This window comes from Heptranchias perlo, chromosome 1, assembly GCF_035084215.1.
Source record: "Heptranchias perlo isolate sHepPer1 chromosome 1, sHepPer1.hap1, whole genome shotgun sequence".
In the NCBI taxonomy this organism is placed as follows: domain Eukaryota; kingdom Metazoa; phylum Chordata; class Chondrichthyes; order Hexanchiformes; family Hexanchidae; genus Heptranchias; species Heptranchias perlo.
Window position 1 is genome coordinate 28,843,533 of NC_090325.1, and position 21,380 is coordinate 28,864,912.

At 48.9% G+C, this 21,380-nt stretch overlaps 1 protein-coding gene across 2 annotated transcripts in view; it reads right to left on the minus strand.

The window, feature by feature from the left end:
* Window positions 1–21,380, minus strand: part of pstpip2 (proline-serine-threonine phosphatase interacting protein 2) — a 130,083-nt gene that overhangs the window by 18,009 nt on the left and 90,694 nt on the right. For both annotated transcript variants that reach the window (XR_010962680.1, XM_067982949.1), the window contains exon 9: window positions 12,504–12,583. Coding sequence is in view for 1 of the 2 variants with exons in the window: in XM_067982949.1 (XP_067839050.1) it covers window positions 12,504–12,583 (80 nt within the window). In the remaining variant the exon portion in view is untranslated. The remainder of the gene's footprint in view (window positions 1–12,503; window positions 12,584–21,380) is intronic.

A 21,380-nucleotide genomic window follows, 5' to 3' on the forward strand; every position in this document is an offset into this window, starting at 1 on the left:
AGCCAACCATCCACCAGCGCAGAGACATGCACCTCGGTGGGTCCCCCTCGCCAACTAGTTGGGGTAGCACTTGGTGAGTCACTGCGCACGAGTGAGCATGAGCAGACCCTGGTGGCAGGGGCAGCCGCGGAGGGTCCGCGACGGAGGGAGCACTCATCTCCAGGCTCTGCTCAGCCGGACCCAGATGCTGAACCCAGGGGGCCACCAGAGAAAAGGAGAGTCGTCGAGGGCCACCAGCTAATTGCTGAGGTGCTGGCAGAGGTGCCGCGCGCATTGTCCACAATAGCGCAGGCGATGGAGGAGTCCACCTCCTGCATGTGGGCATTGGTGGCGCAGGCACAGGAGGGTACCGGCGACACAGTGTCGCGGGTAGGTGCGGGACTGTCTGCGGTGGAGGACAGGCTGGCCTCCCTCGAGCGTCACGCACAGCTCCACTTCGAGTCCTTGCAGGCCCTCACAACGTCTGTACGGATTCAGGGTGAGCAACATTCCGACGCCACCAACAGGCTGAGGGATACACTAGGGGTGGCCTTGCAAGGCCTCACACATGCCATCCAAACTGCCGTCCAGCAGGGTGGAAGGGGTGATGTGGGCCGAGGCCAAGAGAGGGATGATGGTGACCGGGGACATGGAAGCGGGGACGCCTCTCAAGGCGTCCCCACGTCCCACCCGTCGCCCACCTCTCAACCAGCACCCGCAATGGTGCCTCCTCTCCAGGTGGCTGAGTCTGCCCCTGCCCCGGTGCAGGAGGAGCAGTCTGTGGAGGTGCCCTCATGGGCACCGAAACCCAGGGGCCGTCCGCCAAAAGCATCTACCCGGTCAAGGCAAGAAGACGAGCAACCTGCCACTACCTCTGCTGGAGCCACAGGGGTAGCACCACGTAGGGGTTCCCGGAGAAGAATTCCAAAGGCCTTATAATCACAAAGGAAATACACCAGGGTGTTTATTATTTTGTACTTTGTTTCTTAAATGATGTCACATTCCAGATATTAAATAGTCTATTCTCACCACTCCTGCCACCTCTCGTCCATTCTTCCGCAGCTTGTGCAATAGTTGCATTCCGTGGAGGCCATCATGACGGCGAACACCTCCTGCCACCCATTGGGCACACTGCTGTGGGTGCAGGATTACTGGCAGCACTCTTCAGTGGAGGGGGCTGGTATGGCCGCTCGCATGTGCAGGTGAGGAGATGCGAGCGCATCGCAGTGTCTGACTCTAGGAGAACCGTTGACGTATGAGTGCCTCCCTGGCCCGGCGACCATCCCGGTGAGTCGCGGCTCGGCGCATGGGTCGTCCAACATCCTCGGGCGCGTCCTCCTCCTCCTCCTCGCCCTCGCCTTCCTCAATGTGGGTGGCGGGTGTGGATGGGGCCTCCTCCAGCGGCACCCCTCTCTGTTGGGCCATGTTGTGCAGGGCACAGCAGACAACTATGATTCGTCCCACTCTGAATGGTGTGTATTGGAGCGCTCCCCCAGAACGATCAAGGCACCTGAAGCGCATCTTGAGAAGCCCTATGGTCTGCTCAATTGTAGACCTGGTAGCAGTGTGGCTGTCATTGTACCGACGCTCCGGCTCGGTGATGGGGTTCCTCAGAGGTGTCATGAGCCACGTGTGGAGGGGATACCCCTTGTCGCCGAGGAGCCAGCCGTTGCCGGCGTTGGGTGCCTGCAGGATGGGCGGGACGGCGGACTCCCTGAGGACGAAGGCATCGTGGCAGCTGCCGGGGTATCTGGCGCACACGTGTAGGAATCTCTGGCGGTGGTCACAGATGAGCTGGGCGTTCATGGAGTGATACCCCTTCCTGTTGATGAACAGCCCTGGCTCATGCGGAGGTGCCCGTATTGCGATGTGGGTGCAGTCGATTACACCCTGCACCCGTGGGAAGCCGGCCATGGCATGGAATCCAACCGCCCTCTCCATCTGGCTGCGCTCGTCCATGGCGAAGTTGATGTAGTGGGAGGCCCTGCGGAACAACCCATCGGTGACCTGCCTTATGCACTTGTGTGCAGAGGACTGACAGACCCCGGTGATGTCCCCGGTGGCACCCTGGAAGGAACCGGATGCGAAGAAGTTGAGGGCATTGGTGACTTTGACGGCGACAGGTAAGAAGATGCTGCTTGGTCCATCAGGGAGCAGCTCGTCGTTAAGGAGGCTGCAGATGTCGGCGACTACCTGGCGATTGACTCTGAGCCTCCGTATGCACTGCTCCTCGGAGAGGTCCATGAAGCTGAGCCTCGCTCTGTACACCCTGTGCGGAGGGTAGTGCCTCCTGCGACGCATCTCTCTCTGCGGTTGCCCTCCCTCCTGCTGTGCAGGTGGGTGTGCCGCAGCACCGTGTTGGGGGGCCCCACCTCTCCAAGGCGGACGGCGTGGACTGCGAGGCTGCTGGGGCTGGTCATCCTGTTCGTCCTCCGACGATGTCAACGCACCACCCATCTGGCAGGTGTTGGTGTGAGGGGTTGTGCAGGGTGGGTGGGTGGGTGGGTCCTCGGACTGGGGCTGCGGTTTCGTGTCGGTCTGTCCTCTGGCTTGGCGGGGGTTGGTGGAGGGCAGGGGTTGCCCTATGTGACGCGGTGGCCTCCTGCGTGGGTGAGGGCTCTCCCCCGTGGAGCGCACCTTGGCACCTGCCACAGGCTGCTGGCTGCAACACGCCTGGTTTGAAGGGTCCTGTTTCCCCCAGTGTGGGAAACTGACTGCTTTGAACGTAAAATCCCACACTTCCTCTTTTGACAGCTGCTTCAGCTCATTAACTGACCACAACGAGCAAGTTAAGTGCTCTCAAGTGGAACCCCGCTGGCTTTAATTGCCTGCGGGATTCCCACCAGCGGGGCTTGCGCGCGCAGCCCCGCACGTCAGCGAGGTATCCGGAAGTGGCCGGGATTTCGTCCGAATCCGGTCACGTGATCGGAGATCGGGATTTTCGGGGCCCCCCCGCTGGAAACCCGCCGGAAACCCGCCCCTAAAATCGAGCCCATACAGTCAGGAGAGAGTGGCCCTGGGAGTCCTCAACATTGACTCTGGACCCCATGAAATCTCATGGCATCAGGTCAAACATGGGCAAGGAAACCTCCTGCTGATTACCACCTACTGCCCTCCCTCAGCTGATGAATCAGTCCTCCTCCATGTTGAACACCACTTGGAGGAAGCACTGAGGGTAGCAAGGGCACAGAACGTACTCTGGGTGGGGGACTTCAATGTCCATCACCAAGAGTGGCTCGGTAGCACCACTACTGGCCGAGTCCTGAAGGACATAGCTGCCAGACTGGGCCTGCGGCAGGTGGTGAGGGAAAAACTTACTTGACCTTGTCCTCACCAATCTACCTGTCGTAAATGCATCTGTCCATGACAGTATTGGTAGGAGTGACCACTGCACAGTCCTCGTGGAGACGAAGTCCCATCTTTGCACTGAGGACACCGTCCAACGTGTTGTGTGGCACTATCACCGTGCTAAAAGGGATAGATTCAGAACGGATCTAGCAGCTCAAAACTGGTATCCATGAGGCGCTGTGGGCCATCAGCAGCAGAATTGTATTCCAGCACAATCTGTAACCTCATGGCCCGGCATATTCCTCTGTTGGCCAGAGGCTGCAGAAACCTATTGAGGTTAATTCGAAGTGCTAACAAAGACACTGACCTTTTGAACTGAGGTGACCTGGAGTTCAGTCACTGGTCTGAACTGGCCAGAACCGGTTTGAATTCGTTCCGCTTCTTACAGGGACAAAGGAACAGGCTTGGGAATAAAACTGAAGCATTGCAGGCTTGGTGCCAGAGTGAGGTGTGTTTTTGAGGGAGACTCCGGAGACTAACCCTCGTGGAAGTGGGAACCCTATGTCAGGGACGTAGAGACGACGTCGGGAGTGAGAGAGAGAATTGCCTGGCCAGCAGTATCTCTCCTTTCCGGGTAATATAATATCCTTTCTATTCTGTGACCACTCGGGGGGTGGGGGGGGGGGTGTTCGTCAGAAAAACCTAGTGGGTGTGCGTTTAAATCCTAATACTCAGGGAGTGTTAGTCAGCTAGTGGGTGTGCGTTTAAATCCTAATTTGAGTATAAAACTGTATAACCTGCTGTAAACTGCATGCCTATATCTAACTAGACGTATAAGCGGTATGTACATGATCTAATAACGTTAATAAAGCGAATTGAGAATTAAGAGAGAATTGACTCTTCCTCTGTGTACTAAGCCAAAACCGTTAACCGGTGACTTCCAGTCAACACCTCACTCTACCATCACCAACAAGCCAGGGGATCAACCCTGGTTCAACGAGGAGTGTAGAAGAGCATGCCAGGAGCAGCACCAGGCGTATACCGAAAAATGAGGTGGCAACCTGGTGAAGCTACAACTCAGGACTACATGCATGCTAAACAGCGGAAGTAACATGCTATAATCAGAGCTAAGCGATTCCACAACTAACGGATCAGATCAAAGCTCTACAGTCCTGCCACATCCAGTCGTGAATGGTGGTGGACAATTAAACAACTAACGGGAGGAGAAGGCCCTGCAAACATCCCCATCCTCAATGATGGCAGAGTCCAGCACGTGAGTGCAAAAGATAAGGCTGAAGCGTTTGCAACCATCTTCAGCCAGAAATGCCGAGTGCATGATCCATCTCGGCCTCCTCCTGATATCCCCACCATCACAGAAGCCAGTCTTCAGCCAATTCGATTCACTCCACGTAACATCAAGAAACGGCTGAGTGCACTGGATATAGCAAAGGCTATGGGCCCCGACAACATCCCGGCTATAGTGCTGAAGACTTCTGCTCCAGAACTAGCTGCGCCTCTAGCCAAACTGTTCCGGTACAGCTACAACACTGGCATCTACCCGACAATGTGGAAAATTGTTCAGGTATGTCCTGTCCTCAAAAGGCAGGACAAATCCAATCCGGCCAATTACCGCCCCATCAGTCTACTCTCAATCATCAGCAAAGTGATGGAATCGTGTAGTCGACAGTGCTATCAAGCGGCACTTATTCACCAATAACCTGCTCACCGATGCTCAGTTTGGGTTCTGCCAGGACCACTCAGCTCCAGACCTCATTACAGCCTTGGTCCAAACATGGACAAAAGAGCTGAATTTCAGAGGTGAGGTGAGAGTCACTGCCCTTGACATCAAGGCAGCATTTGACCGAGTGTGGCACCAAGGAGCCCTAGTAAAAGTGAAGTCAATGGGAATCAGGGGGAAAACTCTCCAGTGGCTGGAGTCATACCTAGCACAAAGGAAGATGGTAGTGGTTGTTGGAGGTCAATCATCTCAGCCCCAGGGCATTGCTGCAGGAGCTCCTCAGGGCAGTGTCCTAGGCCCAACCATCTTCAGCTGCTTCATCAATGACCTTCCCTCCATCATAAGGTCAGAAATGGGGATGTTCGCTGATGATTGCACAGTGTTCAGTTCCATTCGCAAACCTCAAATAAAGAAGTAGTCCGAGCCAGCATGCAGCAAGACCTGGACAACATCCAGGCTTGGGCTCATGAGTGGCAAGTAACATTCGCGCCAGACAATGACCATCTCCAACAAGAGAGAGTCTAACCACCTCCCCATGACATTCAATGGCATTACCATCGCTGAATCCCCCACCATCAACATCCTGGAGTCACCACTGACCAGAAACTTAACTGGACCAGCCATATAAATATCGTGGCTACAAGAGCAAGTCAGAGGCTGGGTATTCTGTGGCAAGTGACTCACCTCCTGACTCCCCAAAGCCTTTCCACCATCTACAAGGCACAAGTCAGGAATGTGATGGAATACTCTCCACTTGCCTGGATGAGTGCAGCTCTAACAACACTCAAGAAGCTCAACACCATCCAGGACAAAGCAGCCCGCTTGATTGGCACCCCATCCATCATCCTAAACATTCACTCCCTTCACCACCGGCGCACTGTGCTGCAGTGTGGACCATCCACAGGATGCACTGCAGCAACTCACCAAGACTTCTTCGACAGCACCTCCCAAACCCACGACCTCTACCACCTAGAAGGACAAGAGCAGCAGATACATGGGAACACCACCACCTGCACGTTCCCCTCCAAGTCACACACCATCCCGACTTGGAAATATATCGCCGTTCCTTTATCGTCACTGGGTCAAAATCCTGGAACTCCCTTCCTAACAGCACTGTGGGAGAACCTTCACCACACGCACTGCAGCAGTTCAAGAAGGCGGCTCACCACCACCTTCTCAAGGGCAATTAGGGATGGGCAATAAATGCCGGCCTCGCCAGCGACGCCCACATCCCATTAACGAATTAAGAAAAATTTGCAGTTTTTTGCCTAAGTGAAATGGTGTGATATGAGTATTTATTTATTTATTTATCTATCTGAGAGTTCATTCATCTGCATCAAGCACTCCCAACTGCAGCATGGCTCGATGCAGAGTAAGTCTCCAACAGCTCTGCCCATTATGCTTCAGCCCTACCTTTAGTGCAGGATCCCCTAATATACCAGTGTCCATACGCACCATCCTGTTGTCCTCTCTGGTTGAGACTGCCAAATTAGATGCAGTTTTGTCCTGTGGGCCCACACAAACCAGGCTGGATCAAGAGTGTTCAAATTTGATTCACCTACAACCCATACAGGCAGTAAAGATTTTCATCTCATTAATCTAGAATCATAGAAAGGTTACAGCATGGAAGGAGGCTATTCAGCCCATTGAGTCCGTGCCGGCTCTATGCAAGAGCACTCCAGCTAGTCCCACTCCCCCGCCCTATCCCTGTAGCACTGCAATTTTATTTCCTTATCAGGTCCCTTTTGAAGGTCATGATTGAATTTGCCTCCACCACCCCCTCTGGCAGTGCATTCCAGATCCTAACCACTCGCTGCGTAAAAAAGTTTTTCCTGTAGACTGATTTAAACCCAGATTCAAGAGATGATAGGCCAATATCTAACCAACTGCATCATCCAGTCCTCCTGCAAGCTATTATTTCTTATACACAGTCTCACCTTTATGAGAGGATTTTATCCTGGTTTCATTTAGTTCTTTGCAGCATTGATTGGTGTAAGTGCAGGCTACCGATGCCCGTGTGCTCCAGATTTCAGGAGCTGAGCCAACCTGCCTCTAAAACCTCTCCAAAACAATGATTGATAAAATAATCATGAGAGGACAACACACACATGGCGTGTTACAAATAGGATAATTTACAAAATGTAGTGCGTTACACACAAGGGAACCCGCAAGCTGCAATGGATCACATCCAGATAACCCACAGGCTGCAGCGCATCACATCCAAATAACCCACAGGCTGCAGTACATCACATGCAGGATAACACACAGGCTGCAGTACATCACATCCAGATAACCCACAGGCTGCAGTACATCACATCCAGATAACCCACAGACTGCAGTGCATCACATCCAGATAACCCACAGGCTGCAGTACATCACATCCAGATAACCCACAGGCTGCAGTACATCACATGCAGGATAACACACAGGCTGCAGTACATCACATCCAGATAACCCACAGGCTGCAGTACATCACATCCAGATAACCCACAGGCTGCAGTGCATCACATCCAGATAACCCACAGGCTGCAGTGCATCACATCCAGATAACCCACAGGCTGCTGTACATCACATGCAGGATAACCCACAGGCTGCAGTGCATCACATCCAGATAACCCACAGGCTGCAGTACATCACATGCAGGATAACCCACAGGCTGCAGTACATCACATGCAGGATAACACACAGGTTGCAGTACATCACATGCAGGATAACCCACAGGCTGCAGTACATCACATGCAGGATAACCCACAGGCTGCAGTACATCACATGCAGGATAACCCACAGGCTGCAGTACATCACATGCAGGATAACACACAGGTTGCAGTACATCACATATGTGATACTTCACAGGCTGCAGTGCGTCACATACAGAATAACACACAGGATGAAGTTCACTTGAAGGACAGCAACCCATTGAGAAATTCAAAAGATAGTGAAAACCATAAAAACAACATTTTCTCAACACAATTAAATCTGGAGATTCAAATACAAGAGGCCTTGATATTCTATAAAGTTATACCAGAAGGGTTTATGTGGCATTTTCTTCGCCAGTGCGGAGTGTCATGGTGGACAGATGAGAGTCCTGGGTACCTGTGACTGAATTATGTGTGAAGTATAGCAACATATGCCTTTAGTTCAGTCCACTTTACGACAAAAATACAAGAGCTCCCCAAAAGAGATCTTTTCATTCCATTGTGGCTTTGCCCCTCCCTCTCTCTGTAACCCCCTCCAGCCCTACAACCCTCCGAGATCTCTGCACTCCTCTAATTCTGGCCTCTTGCACATCCCCGATTTCCTTCGCTCCACCATTGGTGGCTGTGCCTTCAGCTGCCTAGGCTCTAAGCTCTGGAATTCCCCCTCTAAACCTCTCCGCTTCTCTACCTCTCCTCCTTTAAGACACTCCTGAAAACCTACCTCTTTGACCAAGCTTTTGGTCATCTGTCCTAGTATCTGCTTATGTGGCTCGGTGTCAAATTTTGTTTGATAATGCTCCTGAGAAGCGCCTTGGGACGTTTTGCTACATTAAAGGCGCTATGTAAATGCAAGTTGTTGTTATTGGTAAAAGCAATACGTAGCTGGGCCATGTGAACCAGGAGGTCCCAAATGACAGTTGGGGGGTTAGTTAATCTCAAGGGAAAGTCGGTCCTGCTCCTGATTGGCATCAAGTGACCCTCAACTGGCAGTGTGCGTGTGTGCGTGCGTGCGTGCGTGCGTGCGCGCGGACACTGGATGAAGAATGGACTGGGCACAGCTGTGATGCCTCTGCAGTCAAATATCTAACTGACACTTGTAAAGGCTGAATAATAAAGTTTCAGGTGTGGATATCCATGGAACCATATCAAAGCAAGGAGCGGAAAGAAAGAAAACAAAACAAATTGACTTTAAGTTTGTATAAATTAAACGGAACTTCTATTATAAATATTGATAATTATAGCCAGGTAAACTCACTGCGATTTCACAGCACCTTTTAATGATTTCCCCCCTGCCCCCAGATTTTTTTTCCTTCTTTCCTGAAGGTAATGACTCATATTGGGATATGGCTCCACAAGTGCTGGGATATGGCTCCACAAGTGCTGGGATATGGTTCCACAAGTGCTGGGATATGGTTCCACAAGTGCTGGGATATGGTTCCACAAGTACTGGGATATGGTTCCACAAGTACTGGGAGCCATCAGGTGCCTCATTTAAGTGCTGGATCTTCTCTGGGTTAGTCTTTTAAAAAAATATATATATTCCCCTCCCCTTTATCTGATTATATTAATATACTAGTCCGTCTTTTATTTTTCAGTTTTTAAGAAGGGTCTGCACCTGAAACATTAACTTTTCTGTTCTCTTCACAGATGCTGACTGACCTGCTGTGTATTTCCAGCATTTGCAGTTTTTCCTTTCTCTTTCCTGGTACTTTACAAATAGCCGCAGTTCCACCGAGAACCTCCTGGTGTCACTGCTGAGCTATTAACATGATGTGGAGATGCCGGTGATGGACTGGGGTGGACAAATGTAAGGAATCTTACAACACCAGGTTCTAGTCCAACTGTTTTATTTGAAAATCACAAGCTTTCGGAGGCTTTTTCCTTCGTCAGGTGAGTGTGGGATTCCATGGAAGGTACCGCATATATAGTCAGATATATGTATACCGCATATATAGTCAGATATATGTATACCGCATATATAGTCAGATATATATATGCAGTACCTTCCATGGAATCCCACACTCACCTGACGAAGGAGAAAGCCTCCGAAAGCTTGTGATTTTCAAATAAAACTGTTGGAGCTATTAACAGCCAGCTATCCTCAGCAGCACCACTACAGGTGGGTACTGGTGTTGCTACAGCTCTGATCTTCAACCACTATTGTGTTCGTAATCAAGAACAAGAACTTACATTTGTATAGTTTCTTTAACATAGAACACTCCAAAGTGTATAAGATCTTGGTGAGACCACAGTTGGAGTACTGTGTGCAGTTGTGGGCTCTACACTATAGGAAGGATGTTGAGGCAATAAAGAAGGTACAGCGCAGATTCACCAGGATGCTGCCTGGCATGAGGAACGACAAATACAAAGATAGATTTGAAAAGTCGGGGCTTTTCTTCATTAGAATGCAGATTACAGGGCAATATGATAGGAGTGCTGCAATGTCGGAGGTGCCGTCTTTTGGATGAATCGTTAAACCCCCGTCTGCCCTCTCAGGTGGAGGTAAAAGATCCCATGGCACTATTTCGCAGCAAGTAATTATGATCTGGAATGGGCTACCTGAAAGAGTGGTGGAAACAGATTCAATCGTGGCTTTCGAAAAGGAATTTCGAAATTCCTCACAGACTGATCCCTGGGATGGCAGGACTGTCGTACGAGGAGAGATTGGGTCGACTCGGCCTGTATTCACTCGAGTTTAGAAGAATGAGAGGGGATCTCATTGAAACATATAAAATTCTGACAGGGCTAGACAGACTGGATGCAGGGAGGATGTTTCCCCTGGCTGGGGGGCATCCAGAACGAGGGGTCACAGTCTCAGGATACGGGATAGGACATTTAGGACTGAGATGAGGAGAAATTTCTTCACCTGTGGAATTCTCTACCACAGAAGGCTGTGGAGGCCAAGTCACTGAATATATTTAAGAAGGAGCCAGATAGATTTCTAGACACAAAAGGCATCAAGGGGTATGGGGAGAGAGTGGGAATATGGTATTGAGATAGAGGATCAGCCATGATCATATTGAATGGTGGAGCAGGTTGGAAGGGCCGAATGGCCTACTCCTGCTCCTATTTTCTATGTTTCTATGAATTGGATAAATACTTGAAGGGAAAAAATTTGCAGGGCTGTGAGGAAAGAGCAGGGGAGTGGGAACTGGATTGCTCTTACAAAGAGCTGGCACGAGCCCGAAGGGCCGAATGGCCTCCTTCTGTGCTGTAACCATTCTATGTTTCTATGATTTCGAAGAAGAGTAGGGGAGTTCTCCCCAATGTCTTGGCCAATATTTATCCCTCAACTAACATCACAAAAACAAAATCTCTCATTTGCGGGACCTTGCTGTGCGCAAATTGGTTGCCGCGTTTCTTACGTTACAACATGACAACAATGACTACACTTCAAAAATACTTCATTGGCTGTAAAGTGCTTTGGGATGCCCAGATTGTGAAAGGCGCTGTATAAAATGCAAGTTCTTTGGGTTTTTTTTTAAGTGTTTAAAATTACTCTACATGTGACCAGTTCCACTTTCTAGGAACATTTAAGAATAGGTTAGATAGGTAAAGGTAATGAAGGGACATGGCAGCAGGGTGAGTACATGGGATTAGGACTACCACCTCTGTGGAGAAACAATGACACGCACTAGATGGGCCGGATGGCCTGTTTAGATGTTATAACTTCAATGCCGCTCTATGTTTTACTTATGAAAGGAGAGTGATGGCAGAATTAGTAGAGTTGACCAAAAGCACGGTCAAAACCTTCTGATGGAGTCTACACCTGAAGCGTTAACTCATCTGTTCTCTCCACAGATGCTGACGGGCCTGCTGAGTGTTTCCAGAACTTTCTGGTTTTGTTTTAGGTTTTCAAAGGAGGGGGAGGAGATGGGTTTTGTAGAGGAGGTGAGCCTAGTGAGGGTGGGAGGAGGAGCTGTATTAAGGCAAGTTACTTATCTTAATTGGGGTCAGCAGTCACAGCACAAAGTGCAAAAGACACTGTCCAACACAACAGGGAGTCACTGCAAGTCTTGGCTGTGATTCCAGCATGAACTGTACTTCATATGACATTATCGGAAACTAGAGATTTCTGGAGTCACTTGCCACTGTCACTCACCTGACAAAGGAGAAAGCCTCCGAAAGCTTGTGATTTTCAAATAAAACTGTTGGACTATAACCTGGTGTTGTAAGATTCCTTACAGACACAAAGAGAGAGGAAAAGAGAGAGGGGAGAGATAGAGGGGGAGGGAGAGAGGGAGGGATAGAGTGGGGGAGAGAGAGGGGGAGAAGTGAGGGGGGGAGGGAGAGGAGCAAGTGGGGGAGAGAGGGGAGAGGAGTGAGAGGGGGAGAGAGAGGAGGGAGAGGGAGGGGGAGGGGGAAAGCGAGACAACTAATTGTCTGCCTCGAGCTACAGAATCAAACACTTCCTCATTGCTGGCTGCTTCCCCACGCGACTGTTCTATTTTCAAGTACAATGCATGTAGAAGAGGTCTTCCCGTAATTCAATGTTTTAAAAATAAAATAGAACATCAGGTCCTTTACCACACACTCAGTATACCTTCAAAAGGGGTGGCACACACCTTTAAAAAGCAACAGAAATTCAGCTTCATGAGTGAAATATAAAATAAACTTTTCATCTTGTTATACATTATAAACAACAAGAGCACTCGGTGAAGTTTGACAGCGATCCAAACTTGCAGTTCAGATTAACATGAACCTACTTCATAAAGGGTTGGCAGATCGGTTGAATCCCTCAAGTGGATCCACACGTCACTGAGAGCTATCCAATATTAACTTGTTGTGTGCATCCAACCCACCTCACAGGTCTTGATGTGCTCCATTTGCCACTCTTCCCGAATATTCTCTAGAGTGGAAACACTCTGCTGGTACAATCGATCTGTGGGGTGGAAAATTTGATTCAAAATCTCAGTCAGGGTGAAGCATAAAGGAGATTAAAATTTCTAATCCAGGCCATCAGAGGAGGAAGGAGAGAGTCTGGGTGTCTGGGTTAGACACTGGCTTTTTATGTCTGGGAAATGGATTAAATTCCATGTCTACTGTATGAAGCAGTGTTATGTGAAATCAATGAGATAGAGTGTCCTTGAAGAGATGGAGTCTAATGAAGAACTGACTGCATCCCAGCATGTAAAAAATACCTCTCTTAGATTCAGTGCACCTACTGAAAGATGCATGGGACTCTGTCAGTCAACAAACAACCCAGAGCAGCTTCAAGAAAGCTGTTTTTTTTTTAATATCGGGGAGAAAAACGCTGATGAAATTGTGCCAAAAATTGAGACTCTTAACAGCACCAGACGGAATGTCGGAGAAAGAATTCTCTCAGCTGTGTCACCTTGGTGATCACGGTGCTCCGCATGAAAGTGATGACATAGGGGAGATGGTCGGTGCAATGCGAGCCCAAAATGACGGGGAGGGAGAACAGGACCTGGGTGACAACAGTGAAGAGATTATGATAAGGCCAACCGATGCTCACTCTGCGGTTTTGACATCGCGAGAAGTTATGGAGCAGCATCCCGATATAAAACCAGGCGGGGACGCACTAACATCGGTGGACACAGTTTGCCATCCATTCTGCCAGGGAAAGAGAAACCTATTGGTGTTTCACAGATCAGTAATGTCTGATCTGTTTATGACCAATGAATAAAGCTTGCACAGAGACTTTTGGTGGTGGAATGTCACATTGTAGAATCAGGAGCCTAAATTACAGGTTAAACTTTAAAATGGGTCCTAATCCTCAAATTCAAATAGTCCTTATGGGAACATAAGAGCAATCAAAGATGAGCAAGGGCTCACTGAACCTTCAGTACCCTAACTCTAGCCGGCCCAGCATTCAACTATAATTAGAACACCCCTAAAGTTGGTCTCTCTGCCATTCAGATTATTCCAAGTATTTATCAGCCTTTGCTGAAGTTTTTCCTGACATCTAATTTAAATTTACTTTTCACTAATTTATACTTATGGCATTATATTTTTCAGTTAAGTTATGCCAGCTCCCAGGTGTAACACATGCAGGACGGTCTTAAGGGAACTGCTCTACAACTCGCCACTCTCCCCCGCTAAAACTGGGGATTTCCCTCTGGAGGTGATGGTGGACCGATACATGGGCAGGGGGAATGTTATAATGACATGCAAATTACAGAAATACATCATCCAGAGTATTTTTTGTCATTTCCACCACAGCATCACTGGGGGCGAGGGACTCCTATTCTCACTGGCATCCAGTGTTGCTAAGTACAGCAGACAAAGGATTTGAAAGTTAAAGGGCTAAAAAGCCTTTGGTATTGTTTCCAGGGTGATCCACTGCATACATTTGGGCCCCGTTTTGTAAAGTTTCACTTATTAGCCCCAAAATTAACAGGTAGCAGATAAGCAGCCAATCTTGATGCCCCCTCCAGGAAGGCACTCAGGCACTGGCTGGAAAGCTCACTTAATAAATGAAAGTTACCCTGACCCTGAAAAAACTGTCCGGGGCCAAGGCTGCATCCTTGAGATGGGCAGAAGTCCCAGCCCAGCAAATAGGTGCCAGGATTATGCAAATCCAGGCTATGATTTCTTGGCCTCTTAACCTGCTTTATTTAAAGTAATATTCTGGATTTATCTCATCTAATATCTTATATACTGCAACAAAGTCCACCCCTTTAATTGCCTACTCTCCAGGCTAAAGAGATTGTGTTTGTTTTTTTAACTGTTGCTCATAGCTTGTCTCCAGAACAGCAAGAATTATACCTTTTCAGCACGGCGACCAGAACAGAAAAGGATAGCAAACTTTCCATACAAAAAATGTACAAGGATGCAACATTTAATCTGGGCAGATGGATGTTGGGACACTTGCAAAATAATTTTGCTGCAGGTAATGCCAACAAACAAGCCATGCTGACTCATTCGGCAGATACGAAAACTTCACTTCGACGTGCTAACATGTCCTCTTGAGCCCAAATGCATAACAAATCAAATGCAAATTATTACTCAAAGGGAAAGCCCAGCCCTCAGGGCTTAGCTGAGCCATGTAGACCAGGAAGATCAGAGGGTCAATCCCCAGTCTGGAATGAGTTAGCTGATCACACCCACCTGACGAAGGAGAAAGCCTCCGAAAGCTTGTGATTTTCAAATAAAACTGTTGGACTACAACCTGGTGTTGTAAGATTCCTTACATTTGATCTTAGCAGGGACATTGGTAGGTGAATTACAATTGACCTCAGAACCCCTGGGTAAAGCAGGGAGAAAGAAATGACTAACTTTCCACTCCTGATCGCTATCAGGCCATCTCTGGGGAAAGTGCACCTGTGAGAGTGTCGGTGAGTATAGGATCGAAGTTCAGCCGCGATACCCCCATAGTGACCTGCTGACATTTATTGTCCAGGCTAACACATATAACAATGGTCACTTGAACAGACAGCAGCCATGGAACTGTACCCCAAGAAAATGAGATTAGCAGAAAAAGGAAGAATTCAAAAAGAAAAGTCCAGAGAATCTACCCGAAACCTCACTAATAATTCTCTGTCAGACAGAGTAAAATAAGAATTCCACCAATATTTTAAATGGAAAGCAAAAGCAAAATACTGCGGATGCTGGAATTCTGAAATAAAAACAGAAAATGCTGGAGAAGCTCAGCAAGTGAGGCAGCATCTGTGGAGAAAGAAACACAGTTAACGTTTCAGGTCGAAGACCGTTCATCAGAAATGGAAGATGTTAAAGAGTTAAAGTTTTTAAGCAAGTACAGGGTCAGGGAAAGGGGGGGGAGGGAGGTAGGGGGGGAAAGAGCAAAAGGGACGGTCTGTGATAGGGTGGAGGGCATGAGTGATTAAATGACAAAAGGGATGATGGTTCAAGGCAACAGCAGAACCAAAACCAGCAGCTGCAGTCCAATAAAAAAAAAGGATAAAAAATTTTTAAAATGGGAGCAGTGGTTATGATCTGAAATTATTGAAATCAGTGTTGAGTCCGGAAGGTTGTAAAATTCCTAAAGGAAAGGTGACCTGCTGTTTCTTGAGCTTCCGTTGAGCTTCATTGGAACAGTGTAGGAGGCCGAGGTCAGAGTGGGAATGGGATGGAGAATTAAAATGGTAAGTGACCGGCAGGCCAGGGTCACGTTTGCGGACCGAGTGGAGGTGTTCAGCAAAGCGATCACCCAACCTGCGTTTGGTCTCCCCAATGTAGAGGAGTCCACATTGTGAGCAGCGGATACAGTATAGTAAATTGAAATAAGTACAAGTAAATCGCTGTTCCACTTGGAAGGAGTGTTTGGGGCCCTGGATGGTGGGAAGGGAGGAGGTGAAGGGGCAGGTGTTGCATCTCCTGCGCTCGCACGGGAAGGTGCCGTGGGGAGGAGAGCGGGTGTTGGAAGAGTGGGCCAGGGTGTTGTGGAGAGTGCGGTCCCTTCGGAATGCTAAAGAGGGAGGCGAGGGGAAGGTGTGTTTGGTGGTGGAATCATGCTGGAGGTGGCGGAAATGGCGGAGGATGATGCATTGAATGTGGAGGCTGGTGGGGTGGAAGGTGAGTACAAGGGGGCACTTTCGTGGTTCTGGGAGGGAGGGGAAGGGCTGAGGACACAAATGATGCGAGACACGGTCGAGAGCCCTGTCAACTACAGTGGAGGGGAATCCTCGGTTGAGGAAAAATGAAGACATGTTGGAAGCACTGGTGCGGAAGGTGGCATCATCAGAACAGATGCGACGGAGACGGAGAAACTGGGAGAGGGGAATAGAGTCCTTACAGGAAGCGGGGTGGGAGGAAGTGTAATCAAGGCAGCTGTGGGAGTCGGTGGGCTTATAATAGATATTGGTTGGCAGCCTATCCCCAAAAATGGAGATAGAGAAGTCGAGGAAGGGAAGGGAAGAGTCGGAGATGGACCATGTGAAAGCGAGGGAAGGGTGGAAATTAGAAGCAAAATTGATGAAGTTTTCCAGTTCGGGATGAGAGCAGGAAGTGGCACCAATACAGCCATCAATGTACCGGAAAAAGGAGAGGGAGGAGACCTGAGTAGGACTGGAACAAGGAATGTTCCACGTATCCCACAGAAAGGGAGGCATAGATGGGATCCATACAGGTTCCCATAGCGACACTTTTTACTTGGAGAAAGTGAGTGGAGTCGAAGGAGAAGTTGATCAATGTGAGAACAAGTTCAGCCGGGCGGAGGAGGGTGGTGGCGAATGGGGACTGGTTGGGTCGCCATTCGAAGAATAAGCGGAGGGTCCACAGGCCGTCCTGATGAGGGATGGAGGTGTAGAGGGACTGGACATCCATGGTGAAAAGGAGACGGTTGAGGCTGGGGAACTGGAAACTGTTAAATTGGCGAAGGGCATCAGAAGAGTCGCGGATGTAGGTCGGAAGAAACTGGACAAGAGGGGAAAAACAGGGAGATAGGAGGAAATAAGTTCCGTGGGGCAAGAAAAGGCTAAAACGATGGGTCTCCCAGGACAGTCCTATTTGTGGATCTTGGGAAGGAGGTAGAAGCGGGCTGTGCGGGGTTGGGGGACTATGAGGTTGGAGGTCGGGGGCGAAGATCTCCAGAGGAGATGAGGTCAGTGAAGGCGGGAAACAATGAGAGCAGAACGGGGATTAAAAACAGCGCAGAGCGAGAGTGAGAGTTCACCAGAGTGGTGGGAAACAGTGAGAGCGGAGCGGGGATAAAAACAGTGCAGAGCGAGAGTGAGAGTTCACCAGAGCGGTGGGAAACAGTGAGAGCGGAGCGGGGATAAAAACAGCGCAGAGCGAGAGTGAGAGTTCACCAGAGCGGTGGGAAACAGTGAGAGCGGAGCGGGGATAAAAACAGTGCAGAGCGAGAGTGAGAGTTCATCAGAGCGGCGAGAAACAGAGAGAGCGGAGCGGGGATAAAAACAGCGCAGTGTGAGAGTTCACCAGAGTGGTGGGAAACAGTGAGAGCGGAGCGAGAATAAAAACAGTGCAGAGCGAGAGTGAGAGTTCATCAGAGCGGCGAGAAACAGAGAGAGCGGAGCGGGGATAAAAACAGCGCAGTGTGAGAGTTCACCAGAGTGGTGGGAAACAGTGAGAGCGGAGCGGGGATAAAAACAGTGCAGAGCGAGAGTGAGAGTTCATCAGAACGGTGGGAAACAGTGAGAGCGGAGCGGGGATAAAAACAGCGCAGAGCGAGAGTGAGAGTTCATCAGAGTGGTGGGAAACAGTGAGAGCGGAGCGGGGATAAAAACAGTGCAGAGCGAGAGTGAGAGTTCATCAGAACGGTGGGAAACAGTGAGAGCGGAGCGGGGATAAAAACAGCGCAGAGCGAGAGTGAGAGTTCATCAGAGTGGTGGGAAACAGTGAGAGCGGAGCGGGGATAAAAACAGTGCAGAGCGAGAGTGAGAGTTCATCAGAGCGGTGGGAAACAGTGAGAGCGGAGCGGGGATAAAAACAGTGCAGAGCGAGAGTGAGAGTTCATCAGAGCGGTGGGAAACAGTGAGTGCGGAGTGGGGATAAAAACAGTGCAGAGCGAGAGTGAGAGTTCACCTGAGCGGTGGGAAACAGTGAGAGCAGAGTGGGGATAAAAACAGCGCAGTGTGAGAGAGGACCGACCGTGTTCTGATAAAAATCAAAGAGCGATGTCTCAGGTAAAGCAGGTGGGTGATTATTTTCTTAGGACTGTGGGCTAAATTACAGTAAAACCGTATAGCATATAACTAAATTTATAATTAACCAAACTTAATTAAATAAATTAAACAAGGTTATACTTAGATCAAAATTATAAATAATTTGATTGACAGTGATGTAATTAATTAAACAAATACTGTAGATATGACAGGGCAGGAGATGTGTTGCAGCTGCAACATGTGGGAGCTACTGGACAGTCTTGTCTAGGGCGACCACATCTGCAGTAAGCGGCTGCAGCTTAAGGAACTTCAACTCCGAGTTGAGGAGCTGGAGTCCGAGCTGCAGACTTTGTGATACATCAGGGAGGGAGAAAGTTACCTGGACACTTTGTTCCAGGAGGCATTCACACTCCTTAGTCTTGCGAATAAGGTGGATGAACTGAAGGTGTTGATAAACACATGGGAGTATGATATTGTTGCTGTCACAGAGACATGGTTGAGGGAGGGGCAAGACTGGCAGCTCAATATTCCGGGGTACAGAATCTTCAGGCGCGACAGAGGGGGAGGTATAAGAGGAGGGGGGGTCACAATATTAATTAAAGAATCAATTACTGCCATAAGGAGGGATGATATATTAGCAGGTTCCTCTAATGAGGCCATATGGGTGGAGCTTAAAAACAAAAAGGGGGCAAGCACTTTGATGGGAGTGTACTATAGGCCCCCAAACAGTCAGGGGGAGATCGAGGAACAGATATGTAGGCAAATCTCAGAAAATTGTGCAAATAATAGGGTAATAATCGTTGGGGATTTAAACTTCCCCAATATTAACTGGGATACTCAGAGTGTAAAAGGCTTAGAGGGTACAAAATTCTTAACGTGCATCCAGGAGAGCTTTTTGAGCCAGCATGTAGAAAGTCCTACAAGAGAGGGGGCGGTACTGGACCTAATTCTAGGGAATGTGGCCGGCCAAGTGGAAGAAGTGCTAGTAGGTGAGCACTTTGGTGACAGTGACCATAATTCGGTGAGATTTAAGGTGGTCATGGAAAAGGACAGGGAGGGGCCGGAAATAAAGGTTCTAAATTGGGGGAAGGCCGATTTTAATAGGATAAGGCAGGATCTGGCCAAAATGGACTGGGATCAGCTGCTTGTAGGAAAATCCGCATCGGAGCAATGGGAGTCTTTCAGAAGGGAGATTGAGACCATACAATGGCAACATGTTCCCGTAAAGATCAAGGGTGGTTCCAAAAACTCCAGGGAACCTTGGATGTCAGGGGATATACGAGAATGGATTAGGAAAAAAAGGAGGGCTTTTGGCAGATACAAAAGGCTAAAGACGGAGGAAGCCCTAGAGGAGTTCAAAAAGTGCAGGGGGATACTTAAAAAAGAAATTAGGAGATCAAGGAGGGGCCATGAAATAACACTGGCGAGCAAAATAAAGGAAAATCCTAAGATGTTTTATAAGTATATTAAGGGTAAGAGGATGACTAGGGAAAAAATAGGGCCCATTAGGGACAAAAATGGCAATCTGTGTGTGGAGCCGGCAGATGTAGGAGGGGTTCTAAATGAATTTTTTGCATCTGTTTTCACTATGGAGAAGGACGATGTAGACATAGAAATACGGCAGGGGGACTGTGATATACTCGAACATATTAACATCGAGCGGGAGGAGGTATTGGCGGTTTTAGCAGGCCTAAAAATGGATAAATCCCCAGGCCCGGACGAAATGTATCCCAGGCTACTGTGTGAGGCAAAGGAGGAGATTGCGGGGGCTCTGACACATATATTCAGAACCTCTCTGGCCACAGGGGATGTGCCAGAGGACTGGAGAACCGCTAATGTAATACCATTATTCAAGAAGGGGAGTAGGGAAAAACCGGGGAACTACAGGCCAGTGAGCCTAACATCAGTGGTAGGAAAATTATTGGAAAAAATTCTGAAGGACAAAATTAGTCTCCACTTGGAGAAGCAAGGATTAATCAGGGATAGTCAACATGGCTTTGTCAAGGGAAGATCATGTCTGACTAATTTGATTGAATTTTTTGAGGGGGTGACTAGGCGTGTGGATGAGGGTAACGCAGTGGATGTGGTATACATGGATTTCAGTAAGGCCTTCGATAAAGTCCCCCACAGGAGACTGGTCAAGAAGGTACGAGCCCATGGAATCCAGGGTGCCTTGGCACTTTGGATACAAAACTGGCTTAGTGGCAGAAGGCTGTTTGTGGTCTACATTAACGACTTGGATATGGATGTAAAAGGTATGATCAGTAAGTTCGCTGATGATACAAAGATTGGTAGGGTGGTAAATAGCGAGGAGGATAGCCTCAGTCTGCAGGACGATATAGATGGGTTGGTCAGATGGGCGGAACAGTGGCAAATGGAATTTAACCCGGAAAAGTGCGAGGTGATGCACTTTGGAGGGACTAACAAGGCAAGGGAATACACAATGAATGGGAGGAGCCTAGGCAAGACAGAGGGTCAGAGGGATCTTGGTGTGCAAGTTCACAGATCCCTGAAGGCGGCGGAACAGGTAGATAAGGTGGTAAAGAAGGCATATGGGATACTTGCCTTTATTAGCCGAGGCATAGAATATAAGAGCAAGGAGGTTATGATGGAGCTGTATAAAACACTGGTTAGGCCACAGCTGGAGTACTGTGTGCAGTTCTGGTCGCCACACTACAGGAAGGATGTGGTCGCTTTGGAGAGGGTGCAGAGGAGATTCACCAGGATGTTACCAGGGCTGGAGCGCTTCAGCTATGAAGAGAGACTGGGAAGATTGGGTTTGTTTTCCTTGGAGCAGAGGAGGCTGAGGGGGGACATGATTGAGGTGTACAAAATTATGAGGGGCACAGATAGGATGGATACTAAGGAGCTTTTTCCCTTCGTTGAGGGTTCTATAACAAGGGGACATAGATTCAAGGTAAAAGGCGGGAGGTTTAGAGGGGATTTGAGAAAGAACTTTTTCACCCAGAGGGTGGTTGGAGTCTGGAACTCACTGCCTGAAAGGGTTGTGGAGGCAGGAACCCTCACAACATTCAAGAAGCATTTGGATGAGCACTTGAAATGCCATAGCATACAAGGCTACGGACCAAATGCTGGAATATGGGATTAGAGTAGACAGGGCTGATGGCCGGC